Source organism: Coturnix japonica, chromosome 1, assembly GCF_054131305.1.
Source record: "Coturnix japonica strain WE chromosome 1, WE-NBRP24, whole genome shotgun sequence".
Taxonomy (NCBI): domain Eukaryota; kingdom Metazoa; phylum Chordata; class Aves; order Galliformes; family Phasianidae; genus Coturnix; species Coturnix japonica.
In genome coordinates this window covers 140118811-140133483 of record NC_140663.1, presented here as the reverse complement: position 1 = coordinate 140133483, position 14673 = coordinate 140118811, and the positions used below count along the sequence as shown (strand labels likewise).

The 14673-nt window shown below is 41.6% G+C and overlaps 1 protein-coding gene across 8 annotated transcripts in view; it reads right to left on the bottom strand.

The window, feature by feature from the left end:
- Window positions 1-4387, bottom strand: part of RBM26 (RNA binding motif protein 26) — a 45442-nt gene extending 41055 nt beyond the window's left edge. For all 8 annotated transcript variants that reach the window (XM_085553240.1, XM_085553275.1, XM_085553255.1 and 5 more), the window contains exon 1: window positions 4288-4387. In XM_085553240.1, coding sequence (XP_085409366.1) covers window positions 4288-4358 — 71 coding nt within the window. In that variant the 5' untranslated portion in view covers window positions 4359-4387. The remainder of the gene's footprint in view (window positions 1-4287) is intronic.
- Between the last annotated feature and the right edge of the window lie 10286 nt (window positions 4388-14673).

Below are 14673 nucleotides of genomic sequence, written 5' to 3'. Positions count from 1 at the left end.
GCCTTTCTACAACGCAACCCATCTCAGATAAAGCATTTGCATGGAGAATCACCAAGGCTTTGACAAAGGCATTAGAACAGTCCAGGAAGTGAATAAATAAACTCTGAAACTTATATGCTGACATTCCCTCCCTCCCTCCCCTCCTACCCTCTCCAAAGGTTCTTATCTATGAACAGTACTTCCCAGAGAGAGGCACTATGTGCATGTAACCCAACCGCATCTAGTCTATGCAAACATATACACAACACTTGTTTCATTATAGAATCATAGAATTACCAAGGCTGGAAAAGACCTTGAAGATCATCAAGTCCAACCACAGCCTAACCAGTACCCTAACTCTAAAAACCCTCCACTAAATCATATCCCTGAGCACCACATCCAAACGGCTCTTAAACACATCCAGGGATGGCGATTCAACCACCTCCCTGGGGAGCCTGTTCCAGTACCTAACTACCCTTTCTGTGAAGAAGTTCTTCCTAATATCCAACCTAAACTTGCCCTGGCACAACTTGAGGCCATTTCCCCTCGTCCTGTCACTTGTCACCAGCGAGAAGAGACCTGCCCCGCTCTCACTTGTAAGAACCTTCCAGGTACTGGAAGAAGGCGATAAGGTCTCCCCTCAGCCTCATTTTCCCCAGACTAAACAGCCCCAGCTTCCTTAGCCTCTCCTCAGAGGGTTGATTCTCCAAGCCCTTCACGAGCCTCGTTGCCCTTCTCTGGACCTGCTCCAGTACCTCCATGTCTTTCCTGTGCTGAGGAAAATTATAAAGTTCATATTCTTGCTTACACTTTACAATATTTTAAAGAGAAAATTTTCTAGTTAAAAGAAGCAACCTTTACAGACATTACTGCTTTCTAGTTCTGAAACAAATGTTTCAGGATTATACACTCCACAGCCTTTGCAACAAATTACACACCAAGATTAAAAAGCCCTGGATACTTTGAAGTGGACAGCTTGGAAAACAGCAGCTAACTACCAAGCTCCAGATATCTATTAGGTAAATACAGATCCATAGAGGTGTGTAGGATATTTCTTTACTTATAAAACATTTCATACTTTGCAACTACGAGACAACAGCACCGTAAGGATATGATTATATGTTTCTTCATCTAATTGGGAAATTCACCTGCCTATCTTGCAGCTAAAGATTTAGAAGAAGCCCTGAGATGCACAGACTCCACATGCTTTTGTTTAATGCAAAGCAAAAGACAAGTAAAAAGTTACTTTCAGCCTAAAGTAACCTGTGACCAGCACTTACTGTCTTTACGTGCTAGTATAACACCTGCAGTCCTAAAGAAGTAACTGTATACTAAAATTTCCATACAGTCAGAAGCTCTGGCTATGGGCGTGCATTTCAGGTACCTGAGATCAGAAGCATCTCCAAGGTACTTGACTGGTGGGAAATGACAACACCTCTACGCTAACTGTGTAATGGGATGATACATCTGTATAGAACACAATCACAGAATCACAGGGGTTGGAAGGGACCTCTAGAGATCATCGAGTCCAACCCCCCTGCCAAAGCAGGTCCCCTACACCATGTCACACAGGCAGGCGTCCAGGCAGGTCTTAAATATCTCCAGAGGAGACTCCACCACCTCCCTGGGCAGCCACAACACAAAACACAGTGATAACTGAGTTTAAGAGTTCCTGCTGGCTTTTTTCCTCCCAAACAATTCAAAAACCTCAACATCTTCCGGGTTAGCAATTAACTACCCCACAACATACTTTTCAAGCACCAGAAGCACATATGAACTGTTCACACGTTTCATTTATCTTAATAAAAACACTGTGGTGCCTTAAGTGATTACTGATACTCAAAACCCTGAAATTTCCAACTGCAGCCTTTAACTGTTGAGTATCGCTAGCAGACAGCAGACAAACAGAGGAACACTGGATATCCTAGGCTTCTTATGATGATAACTGTGTCCAGTTCTGGGCTCCCCAGTACAAAAAAGACAGGGATCTCTTGGAAAGACTCCAGCGGAGGGCCAGTAAAATGGTGAAGGGCCTGGAGCATCTCCCTTGTGAGGAGAGACTTAGGGAACTGGGTCTGTTTAGCCTTGAAAAAAGAAGGCTGAGAGGGGACTTGATCCAGGTTTATAAATACCCGAGGTGTGGGGGGCATAGTGACGAGGCTGGTCTCTTTTCAGTAGTGTGTGGGGACAGGACAAGGGGTAACGGGATGAAACTACAGCGCAGGAGGTTCCGCACGAATGTGCACAAGAACTTCTTTACAGAGAGGGTGACGGAGCACTGGAACAGGCTGCCCAGGGAGGTGGTGGAGTCTCCTTCTCTGGAGATATTCAAGACCCACCTGGATGCCTTCCTGTGTGACCTGGTGTAGGGAACCTGCTTTGGCAGGAGGGTTGGACTCGATGACCTCTAGAGGTCCCTTCCAACCCCTACAATTCTGTGATTCTGTGGTAAGTTACCACTATTTGTCACTGATGAATGAAGCCTGGGGAGAGCCTTAGGAACCATATTGACCTCAAGCTAAATCTTATCTGGCAAATTTTTTGATGCTTTTTAGATCACTCATAAGAAATCTAAAGTAAACCAGTGAAGACAAACTTCTGATGTGCAATAATCAAATGCAGAGAAGCAGAATAAATACTCAAAAGCAGAACAGCCTTTGGATACGGACCTGTAAAATCAAAATAATCCAGCATATACACTCAATAACGAAAGTCATTTTGAAGCCTACTGAAGCTTTACTGCAATTGTCACCAGCAGGATTCCAGTCTGAGAACTTCCAGAATCTGACAATACTCCTAAATTGTTTGAAGCCAATGTATCAACCCCCAGTAGCTGCCTGAGAATAACTGTGCGTGACCTATCATTTCAAATCACCAGCATTTATGTAGGAAGCTACAAGTCTTTCCAAAGCATTACCTGTTACAAATCTCCTGTTCAACATTCTCTAAAGACATATCAAACTGAACACTAACACTGAAGAAAACGTTCAAATCAACATTCTGTGTCAGAAGACTATTGCTAGTAATAGGTCAGCTAGATGTATTAGCACAAAACAGAGTATGCTTTGTTATTTCAGTAACACCTTATATTTACACAAGAGGAAGATTACTTCACATCCTTCATAAGAAAGGCTTCTCTTTTTCCAAATAAAACTTAAAATAAAATCCTGTCACGGCATTAAGGATTAAACCTTTTGTGTAAGTGCGCTCAGAGAAATTTGGTGCAGGCCTAATTCAAAGCCCACAGGAATGAAGTTCAAGAGTCACTTACTTCAGCATTGTCTTACATAAAAAAGAATAACCACTACCCAGGTCTTGAGTCTTATTCAGGCTATTTCAACGTGGGCAATACAAACTGTGTGTGTATCTACATACACTTAACTAACGTCAGTGGAAAACATAGAGCTGATCCCCCTCTCTGGCTCAATTCAACACTGTCAAAGCCCATCATGGACAAGTAACTCAAAAGAAAAGTTAACACCGAAGTTCATTTATAAGTTCTGGTTATATTGACTCAAATCATGCTCCAATAACTTAATACAGACATGTTAGAGTGGTATTTCATAATGCCAAGACAAGAGCTTGCACTGATCTGAAATGTCAATAGGCACCATACTTCCAGAACACAAAACATTTAAAACCAAGTTCCCATATTAATGCTACCAGAATATTATCCAGTGAGGGATGATCTGTGCTATGTGGGCTGACTATTTGCTGACTAGTCCTTACTACTAGCATGAATGCTATGCTCAGAAGCCAAGCAGGTATTCACAAATAAGCAAATTACTCTCTGGGGCTCCTACTCCCCAGAGCTCTGTGTAACTGATGCAATTTTTAGCTGTGGGGGGCGGGGGGGGGGGGGAACATCAGTGTGCCAAACAACTGCGAACGATGTAGGAAACACGTCACCCCCACACGGGAGCCCTGAGAACACCAGGTTGGCAGCCGAAGCCCACTTCCCCGGCCTCCACGGGGCGAGCTGAGCGGGCCGCGCTCGCAGACATTATCTCCGCTCACTACAAAGGGAGGGAACACGAGCGGTAGCGGTGAACGCGGTCGCTAGGGGGAGAAGCTGCATCCTCACGAGAAGGACGGCGCTACCTCCCCGCTGAGGACCGTGCCGAGAAGCGGGGGCACGGCACAGCCCCGCGGTGCCCGACGGAGGCGGGGAAGAAGGGCGAGCCGAGGGCACCTGCCGGGTAGTAACGCCAGAGCTCTGCCTCGCAGCGCTCACCTGCCCTAACCGCCCCGTCTTTTCCAAGGGAGAGGTTATTCAGGAGGGAGAGAGGCGGGGTCGCGGCTACTCACATGGGCTCCAACGTTTTGCTGAGCCAGGATTTCAGCGCCTCGAAGTTTTCTATGATCATTTTAACCACCATCCAGAGCGGCCCGGACCCCGCGCCTCCCCGGCAACAGCAGCACCACCAACGACGGCGGCGGGCTCCGTGCCGCCCCGCCGGCACACACCTCGGCTCCCGCCGCGCCTCCCCCTGCCCCCCGAGGCCGCCTCTCGGTTCGGCGGAGGCCGCTCGGCAGGGGCAGGAGGCCCAGCGCCACGAAGGGGGCGGAACCAACCGAGCGGCGGCTGCTCCTCGCGGGCCCCGCTCTCGCTTCTCCTTCTCCGGGTAACGCGGCCCGGCCGCCCCGAGGTTTCCCTCTTCCTGCTCCTCGGCAGCGGCCGGCGAGCACCGAGCGCGGCCCCGAAACGCACCGCCCCCCCCTCAGCCGCAGAGCGAGGCAGAACGAACGGGCGAGCGAGCGAGCGAGCAGGTAAGATGGCGGCGCGCCGCTGTCGCGAGCATAAGGAGTCTCGCGAGAAGAGGAGGAGCCAGGCCACGCTGTGTGGCGGTAATAGGGGAGGTGATGGAAGCTATGGCGGCTGTGGGGTTGGCTGTTCTAGTTGGTTCTGCCCAGAGCGGGTGGAGGCGGCTCTTGGCAGGGAAGAGAGTCTTCTGGGGATTGGAGGGGATGCTGTCATAACGAAACCCGCCTCCGAGAAACAGAAATGTGAGAAAGCGTTTCTCCTTCCTCTGTGATGCGAAGTATCATAAATGTCAACAGCTGGAAAGTTGCTTAAAATCACTAAAAAAAAGTTATATATATATAGTATATATATATATAATTATTATATATATATATATATATATATATATATATATATATATATATAAAATTATTATTTCTCTTCCAACCCGGGACATTCTGTGAGATATATATATATATATATATATATATATATATATATATATATATATATATATACTTATGTATATAATATATATTATATATAATTTATATTAAATACATATATATAATAATAATATATATTATAGCACAAAATGACCCAGGTTGGAAGGGACCTCAAGGATCATGTAGTTCCAACCCCATATATATGGGTTCTATGTTATGTATATGTATGTGTGTATATACATATGTGTGTGTATGTGTATGTGTGTATATATATATATAAGTTTTCAGCATTCTCCCAATCAATTCATCCCAGCTCATGTTCATGAAGACTGTTGTTAAATGTAGCCCTGCAGCGAGGAGTGAGGTATTTTACACCCAACAGTGTGTAAATCTGGGTTAAAACAGCAGTAGAGGAACCATGTAATGCATAGAGTCACCGTCCCAGCATGGGATAATGTTGCCCTTAGATTTAAGACCCCAGGAAGAGCCCATATCGCCTCTGCTAACCTTGGAATGGCGGATGTTGCCTCAGAGTTGCCTTCCTGTTTCTCACAGCTATAGAACTGTGAGTAGAATTTGACAGAGAAGGTGTCAAGTATCCAACATAGCTAAATAAGCCAACCCGTAAAACTACTGTGAGGTCTTTTCAATTTCAGGATATATTTTGATTTCTCTGCATACTGGAGAGTGAGCAGCAGATCCAGTCAGTAGACAAAAAGTCACCAGCATGTGAAATTCTTTGGAGGCCATTTTGTACACATAAAAAAAAAAAAAAAAAGTCCTTGGCTTGCAGTCACACAGAATCACAGAATCACAGAATTACCCGGGTTGGAAGGGACCTCAAGGATCATGTAGTTCCAACCCCCCTGCCTAGCAGGGCCACCAAACATACACATTTACTAGATCAGGTTGCCCAGGGCCCCATCCAACCTGGTCTTGAACACCTCCAAGGACGGGGCATCCACAACCTCACTGGGCAGCCTGTTCCAGGACCTAACCACCCTTCTAGTAAAGAACTTTCCCCTAACATCCAAACTAAATCTTCCCTCCTTCAACTTAAAACCATTTCTCCTAGTCCTGCTATTATCAGCCCTTTCGAAGAGTTTACTCCCCTCCTGGGAGTAAGTTCCCTTCAGGTACTGAAAGGCTGCAATGAGGTCACCCCGCAACCTTCTCTTCTCCAGGCTGAACAAACCCAACTCCCTCAGCCTGTCCTCATAGGGGAGGTGCTCCAGCCCCCTGATCATCTTTGTGGCCCTCCTCTGGACCCTTTCCAAAATCTCCATATCTTTTTTGTACTGAGGGCTCCACACCTGGACACCGTACTCCAGATGGGGCCTCACAAGAGCAGAGTAGAGAGGGACAATCACCTCCCTATCCCTGCTGACCACCCCTCTCCTGATGGAGCCCAGGATCCCATTTGCTTTCCGGGCTGCCAGAGCGCACTGCTGGCTCATGTTAAGTTTCTCATCTATCAGGACCCCTAGGTCTTTTTCTGCCGAGCTGCTCTCAAGGACAACTCCTCCCAGCCTGTACAGTCACCAAGATGTAAGTTAATTCCCCTTGGATGTGTAAAAGGGTTATTAAGCTTGGGTGTGATCTATCTCTGAAGGGACTGGCACATAAAAATCAGGCATTGTGATAAGAATCTGGCTCTTAATCCTTTGCAAAAAACAGCGTCTAGTAGAAATAATTCAGGAAAACACTGTGTCGGTCTGCTTCACTATCATCTACTTATATAACTACCTTTGATCCTTAAATACACAAGCCAGCAAAAAAACATTGCCTCCGCTTCCTCCCCTCATAAAATGTTTGGATACAATGGTGGTAGCAACTTTACTGTGTCTGACGCCTCATTTTCTAAACTGCTATCAAACTATTCAAAAGCTCGAGGCTGTAAGTAAATAAAATTGGTGATCTGCAAATGTATTTCACAAGAATGTTTTATGTACTTTGTCTGCGTGTAATTTATGAACACTACAATACTGATAGAAGCATGCACCGTCACCCTTCTGTGACAATATTAGCTATAATAAATGCATTTGTAGCTGCTGCCGTTTCTTCTTTCAGTGTTTGCGGAGTAAACTTTATGATTTATACTTTTAGAACCAACATCTTCAGAAGTTGCCACAATGTTCTGTAGCGCTTTTAAAGCAATTTTCATTTAGTTTCATGGCAGGAATTAGAGGAAACCAAAGTGAAGAAGTATTCATTGGATCTGAGAATAAAATTTCCTCTGATATGTAAGGTGGGTTCTTTACATAAGATGGCTTCTATGTAAGGCACAACATTGTAAGAGTCTTAATAGTTCACAAAGTAAGAAGTAGTCTTGGCTTAAACTGTGGTTGCACAGGAAATCAGCACTTTAATTTAAAAACATATTGAAAATCATATTTCATTTAATGCAATATAACAGAGAATCCATGCAGAGGGTCAAAGTAATTATTAACTTGTCACCTTTCTGTGAGACAAATAACCTGCTGTTTCTTCTGTACCTGTTCAGTGTAAAGTTCATAAACTGCCCAAGAGAGGAAAAAAACAAAAGTCAGAAAGAAGATACCAAGAGAGAGAATGGATTTTTTTAAAGACTTTTTAAAAATTTTTAATATTTTTAAATTTAAAGTACTCTCCTTAGGTTTCAACAACTGTAACAACTTCATTTAGAAAAACAGACCCTTATGCGAAATGATAGTGATTTACTGTGTCATGGATATGATCTATTGAGACCAAGCACTTAATTGGAACAAGTACAAATCTTATTCTATTATATCTCTGATTCCTGCTAGCACTTTTAGTTTATAAAGACATTATTTAAAGTTCTTTAGAGTAGTACAGATGTTTTCATGTAACTCCCAGGTTCATAACTTTATTGTGTGCCTAGTTTGCAGTAGCCTCATCTCCTTCATTTTTTTTACAACTAAAATTAAAATGCACATTTTCACTGGTTCGGCCACTTATGTTAGAGATGAATATTGCCAGCCAAGACAGAGATTTTTTTTTCTTTGTTCCCCCCAGTTCTTAATCAGATTCTCTCCAAAGCTATGGGTATTTTGATCATACGTAATCTTTGTCAATGTGTAATGGTTGGATTTTTAAGAATTAAAGACCTTTTTCTGAAAGTTGACATTTTCTTGAATGTTCATTAATCTTTTTTTAACTTACATTTATTCTTCAGAGTTTTTTGAAACAAAAAATAGTTAATAGTTCAGAATAATTGTTGAAGAACATTTTTCTTCTTGCTAGGCCTGTCTCCCTTTTTCCAGATGTGTCTTTGTCATAATAGAATATTAATTTGGGGTTTTTGTTTTGTTTTTCTCTCATATGAGTTTATTTTTTAAGCTACCAGACTGATCTACAGCATTACTAAATTCTTCAATCTACCCAGCTAATGCTTCACTTTGTTTTCTTTTTAATAGGGAAGTGAGGTAGCATTTGCTATCACATGTAACTATATTGTAGGTTTTCCACTAATGTGATTCTGGTTTGGCATGTTGGACCCACCAGCTCCAGACATGAAGCTTCTAGTATCTTCCTGCAATCCAAACCAATGAAAGCACGTAAGCACTACGGGCCTTACAAGTATCTGAGCAGATGATCTGGAGGTAGAAGGTTTCACTTCCTTGCAATGCGTCACAACTCAGCCCCATATCATTGGCTGAAATAGCAGGGTCAGTTAAATTGAATGGCATCAGCTTGGCTTTATGGAACACCGCTTTTCAGATTTTTAGTTTGCGTTTCCTGGGAGTTTGGGCTTTTGCTGTTGTTTCCTATTTCAGTATGTGTAGATACACGTTTGTAGATCTGTAGATGTGTGCAGTTACTGTGTTCTGTTCCTTTGTCTAACTTCCAAGTAGAGAATCAGTTTCATGCGTCTGTAGTTTTAGAATCATTAGGTGGCTTTTTTGTGTTATCTCAATATATAGGATTCCCAGATTAATGTATTTGTGGATATTTCTAAACGTGTTTATGATTCCATCCTTCTTCTGTATTCACTTTTATAAGCTTAAGTTCATTGTGGATAGACTGAAAATCTCTCTGTGAGTTATTATGTTTATTTTTAATTTTCCACACACCTGAGCAAGCAGGTGTTTTAGGTATTTGTAGCTCACGTTGTAGCATTTAGCCCAAGATTAGAGGACATGGAGCTGAGCATTGCTTTATTCAATTGACATTAGCACTTGTTAAACAGGTTTTCTTGAAAGCCAGAGTCAGAACAAGTGTTTCAGTCAACAGTCACATCTACGAACTGCATGTTATCACTATTTAAATATAGAGAGAGGCATTACCAATGGTGGATATTTAACACCATTCCTCACACTTACCAGGTCATACTATTTACTAAGTCTATATAGTGTATTTCTAAACAGCATTGTGTTTTAAAAAATGAAATGGGTCAGTTTTGTATTACAAGATGCTCATGCTGTGGAGCCTCATTAGTAGCCTCATTGTACAAATATGGGGACAGCTTGCTGTGGATTGCTCCATTTTGCTAATGGCATCAAAATGAAGCTTAGCCCCTATGTCTGCTATGGAAATAATGACTGAAAAATGGCCCAGGCTGTAATTAAGACATCCTTTTCTTCCCACAATGAGGTGGAGCAGGAAAGGGAAGACAGAGTTCATAACTCTGCCTCTATGACACCAATGATCAGAGCTTCACCTTCCAGAAGGCATCTTGGTGCAGTCAGCAAGTACGAGCTGTGTCACTGTGGTCTCTATGTGAGCAAACAATTAAAGGACAGAGCCACACCTGGATTTGTGCCTGCAAATAGGGGTAAGTGGCTGCCCATGTTCCCAAATTCCCTTTCAAGGACACACGCTGGGTGAGCCTGGTTGAGGCAGGATGCAGCTGTGACACTGAGGACTGCACTGTTATCTCATTGTTTGTCTCAGCACGTGCTCTGTATGTAGGATTTCTGCAGAAGAGACACTGGTTTACTTATGTCCATCCCAAATGTTATTTCTGAATTCCTGTTTTATGTGCTTACAAACCAGCTCTGACCCATTTTTGGCTATAAATGTACATTTTGGTGCCACATTGTATAGCACATGGAGTGTTGACTTTTGACTGTGCCAGATTTTGAGGTGGTACCACCTAGTGTATTTTTGTACCTAAATTTCTATAAAGAAATAGAAGGCATTAAATCCTTCAAATGTCAGATGTTAATCATGCATAAACCATGAGGGAAGCAAGCAAGATCTTGATTTTGGCCTTCCTGCTAGTTTTTGTGCTCATCCCACCTTCCTGTTAAATTCAACAGAAGTGGAGGGGAATATTCTCTCAAATAAGTGTTTGTGCATCACACTGGAGTTAAGACATTCCTGAGCCATGGTATTGTCTTCCGACTCTGTTGCTAATGGTGTACTTTAGTTTTGGGTTGATGCTGCTACTGAGCCAGTAGAGGGAGCACAAACATTGTTTCCAATGTTGGTGATGCTGTAGTGGCGACCTGGGTTATTTCCTTAGGGAAAGTCAGAATATCTTTTCTTAGAGGAGATATATTTTTATTATTATTATTATTGTTTTTTTTTTTCAGAAGACTTTCAAAATCTTTGTTTTACAAGATTCAGTGAAGGCTAAATTAAGAACTAGATACTTTCAGCAGTTCTTAACGAACATAAAATCTATTTGTGGTGTTATAAATATCTAGTAAACAAATGGATTCCCAGTCATAGCACATTTTAGAGAGTTTTGGTTGTTTTTTGATTAATTTTCTTCCGCAGCCGCTGATAAAGGGGAAAGTTTTTTGTTTGTTTTTTTTAAATGAATACACTGAGTGAAAATAAAATGCTTAATTTGTGGGGCAGTTTTGTGCTACTGAATAAGAGAACTCAGACTGCTTTTATGTCTTTGTTTTTGCTTGAAATTGCTTTTATTTACTAAGGTATGTTATATATTATTTTCAGCTGCTGCTTCTTACAATTATAATTATTATTATTTTGGCTGCAAGCTGTTTTATTTTGAATGTGAATGACATCTGACCTTGCTTGACAAAAATTCTGACCCCTTCATCTCAAGAGGTTCCTTCCAGCTGCAGTGATAGTGGCGTTCTGTCATTTTCTAATAGTTGTTTAAGAAAAAGTTTTAAGAAATCCTTCTAAACACAGATTTAGATGTGAGCCATTTAAACATTGTGATGCAGTTTACAGTGCCAGAAAGATATCTGCAGACTACCTGATGACCTTCTCCATTAAAATATCTTATGCAAACTCTGAATCGTATGCTTCCTGACCTGTTGTTCTTTTATGGCACTGAATAATAATGCATTTATTTAAGTAGCTCTGTTTACTTTAGTGCAGGCTTTCAAGAAGAGTAGTATTTGTCACTATAAAGAAGTGTTCCAAGACATTTCTCTGGGAGCTGATGTTACTTAATGCTTCCAGTCTTCAGTGTACTGACCAGCCTGCACTCTGGGTGGCCTGGTCTAGTGGCTGGTGGCTCTGCACATAGCAGGGGGATTGAAACTAGATGATCCTTTAGGGGGGATTGATGGTCCTTTTCAACCCAGGCCATTGTATGATTCTCTGGCCATATACTGCAGCATAAAGGAGCATGAGAGTAAGACTTGAGGTCGTCTTTCCAGGAGTGGACATTGCGAGGTATGTGTGACGTTATGATCTTGTTCTTGACTTCCTGAATAAGCACAGTCAAATACTGCTCTTACTGTTAAAACTTTGATCCTTTTGCAGGTGAGATTACAGCTTCATTACATGAATGAAGATAATAGAAGATAACCAGTGAATTTTGTCCTTACAGAAGTGCAATTAAATTGTGCTGTAAATTTAAATTAAACTTGCTTTATTTCTTTCCTTGATTTTCTTTCAGCTCCTGTCTTATGAATATAATGTTGCTTCAAATCTCTTTCTGAAGTCACTTTTTTTCCAGAGTTGCATGTCATGTGAGTGGTCAGATCATTAATGAAGTTTATTTGTATTTGAAGTCAATGCTGGACATTTGGTAATAACAGCTCTACTTTTTTTTTTTTTCTTTTTTTTTTTTTTTTTTCCCCCTTTCAAACTGGAAGGTGAATGAAGAGAGAGTCACATGCAGAGGGTGATAACCTCTATACAGTTTCTTAAAGCACTCTGATATGACATGATCTGCAATGATTTTTTCATAGAATCATAGAATGGCCTGGGTTGAAAAGGACCACAATGATCATCAAGTTTCAACCCTCTGCTATGTGCAGGGTCATCAAACACTATGCCAGGCTGCCCAGAGCCACATCCAGCCTGGCCTTGAGTGCCCCCAGGGACTGAGCATCCACAACCTCTTTGGGCAACCTGTTCCATCACATCACCACCCTCTGTGTGGAAAAACTTCCTCCTAATTTCTAACCTAAACCTCCCATGTCTCAGTTTAAAACCATTCCCCCTTGTCCTATCACTATCAACTCATGTTGCACCTAGGTTGTGATTACTTGGGCAAAATAACCTCTTTTCTTTCATCTCCCCTATTGTAGCAATGTCCTTTCAGTCACGTGGTGAAACAGGAAAAACAAAAACAACCCTTTCCAAAACCCATACTGTTCTCTTACTAGAGGGCTCTCCCAAAATACTCAGAGGTGATAGCAGTGGTGACAGACTCTTCTAGTAGCGTCATGGGCATAGCAATGGCTTGCGTGCAACCAAATCAAATCAAACAAAATCTCTGCCATGTTTTGCAAAAAGGGATGTATGTAGGCATTTGCTTATTGTTTTAAAATGAATGTGTGCTTGCTGGGATTTTAACTCCACAAAACATACACTTTCTGAGATGTGAAGCTGGCAGGATTTTTGATGTTTAGATCCTGGAAATGTTTAAAAACTGTGTTTATTCTTTTAAGTATTTTGCATCTTCATTATTGGCTATAGCAAGATGTCGATAGTGTTTGCTCAGGAAAACCTTACTGTGTTGCAAATCTGAAACTAAACACTTGCACCAGCACTTGGTAAATATGTTGCTCAACTAAATATAGAAGTTACTGTCATCAGCAAAGGGTATCTGTGAGGGAGTGATATTTCCTATAAATATACTAAGATACATGTGGATTAGTTTAAACTAACAAGGGAGATGTAAACAAACTAGACAACAGAAATCTGAATGGACAAAGTAGGATGCAGAGAAAATTATCAAGGGAAACCACTCTGCTAGTTAAAATCCTTGATTTTATACCACTCCACTTGCTTGTTGAGCAACTATTGAGCTGAGAATCTGTATAATACTAGAACAACTTACTGGGGAGAACTTTATGAAATATTTCATCCAAGCCAGGATTTCTTCTGTGTTTATTTTCTATTTTTAACTATCAACCTGACTTGGAGTTCCTAAATTTTAATTTTCTTTCTGAGTTGGCTGAAAAGGGGCAAATTTTCAGAGGATGATTTGCTTAGTATTTTGTGATTGTAGCTTTTTCTCAATAATAGACACATTTGCAACTCAGGAGAGCTTCCCAAAGACTCATTCTAAATAACTGGTGACACTTTACTTTTAGGATATAAAGTTAAAGACATGAGAACATTTTCATAAAGGAAATTTATTTGCCTGCTGTAAGCTTTTTCATGTTTTCAGATTTATCAGTAATCACTGAAATGATTGTGCTAAAAATCTTGTATGTTAAAAAAAAGAAAATCAGTCAGTTGACTTTTGACCATCTTTGGGCAAGGACTGTGCAGTTCCACCGTCCTGTTTTTGGTGAGGAGAAAGAGTTCAGAGAAACTGGTCAGATGCTTTTGGGCCAGAGTGTCTATGGCATCAGAAAAATATCAAGGATAAACAGATCACCCTCTCCAATTGATTTATTTTTATAGTAGCAATCTAAGACACACCCAACATGTGAAAAAAGAAATCCTATTTTGAATTATCAGAAAAGATGTTGTGCACTTAAAAAAGGCACAGGAGTTTTAAAATGTTGATATGGATAATAGTGTGGGTAAAAATACTGATGTGGTTTACAGCCACATATCACAATAGAATTTCTGCAGATAAAATTTCTATGCATTTATTTTTCATAGGCCAAATCTCAAGGACTGTGTTCAGTTTTAGGCTCCTCACTATAAGAAGGACATGGAGGCCCTGGAACGTGACCAGAGAAGGGCAGTGAAACTGGTGAGGGGTCTGGAGCACAAGTCTTATGAGGAGCGGCTGAGGGAGCTGGGATTCTTCAGTCTGGAGAAGACGAGGCTCAGGGGAAACCTCATTACACTCTACAACTTCCTGAATGGAGGTTGTGATGAGGAGGGATTTGGCGTCTTCTCCCAGGCAACAAACAGGACCCGAGAAATGGCCACAAGTTGTATCAGAAGAGGTTTAGATTGGACATAAGAAGGAATTTTTTCTCTCAGAGAGTGGTCAGGCACTGGGATGGCTGCTGTTAGGGAAAATGGTAAATTTCTCAACCAATATGCTACTCATGTATCCCCTGTATAGCCCTGAACCATGACCCATGTAGGGGTGTTAGAGTATTGTGAAGTTATGAAACAGCAGAGGTAGACAATAATAGTGCTGACATTGCTATTTAGTAG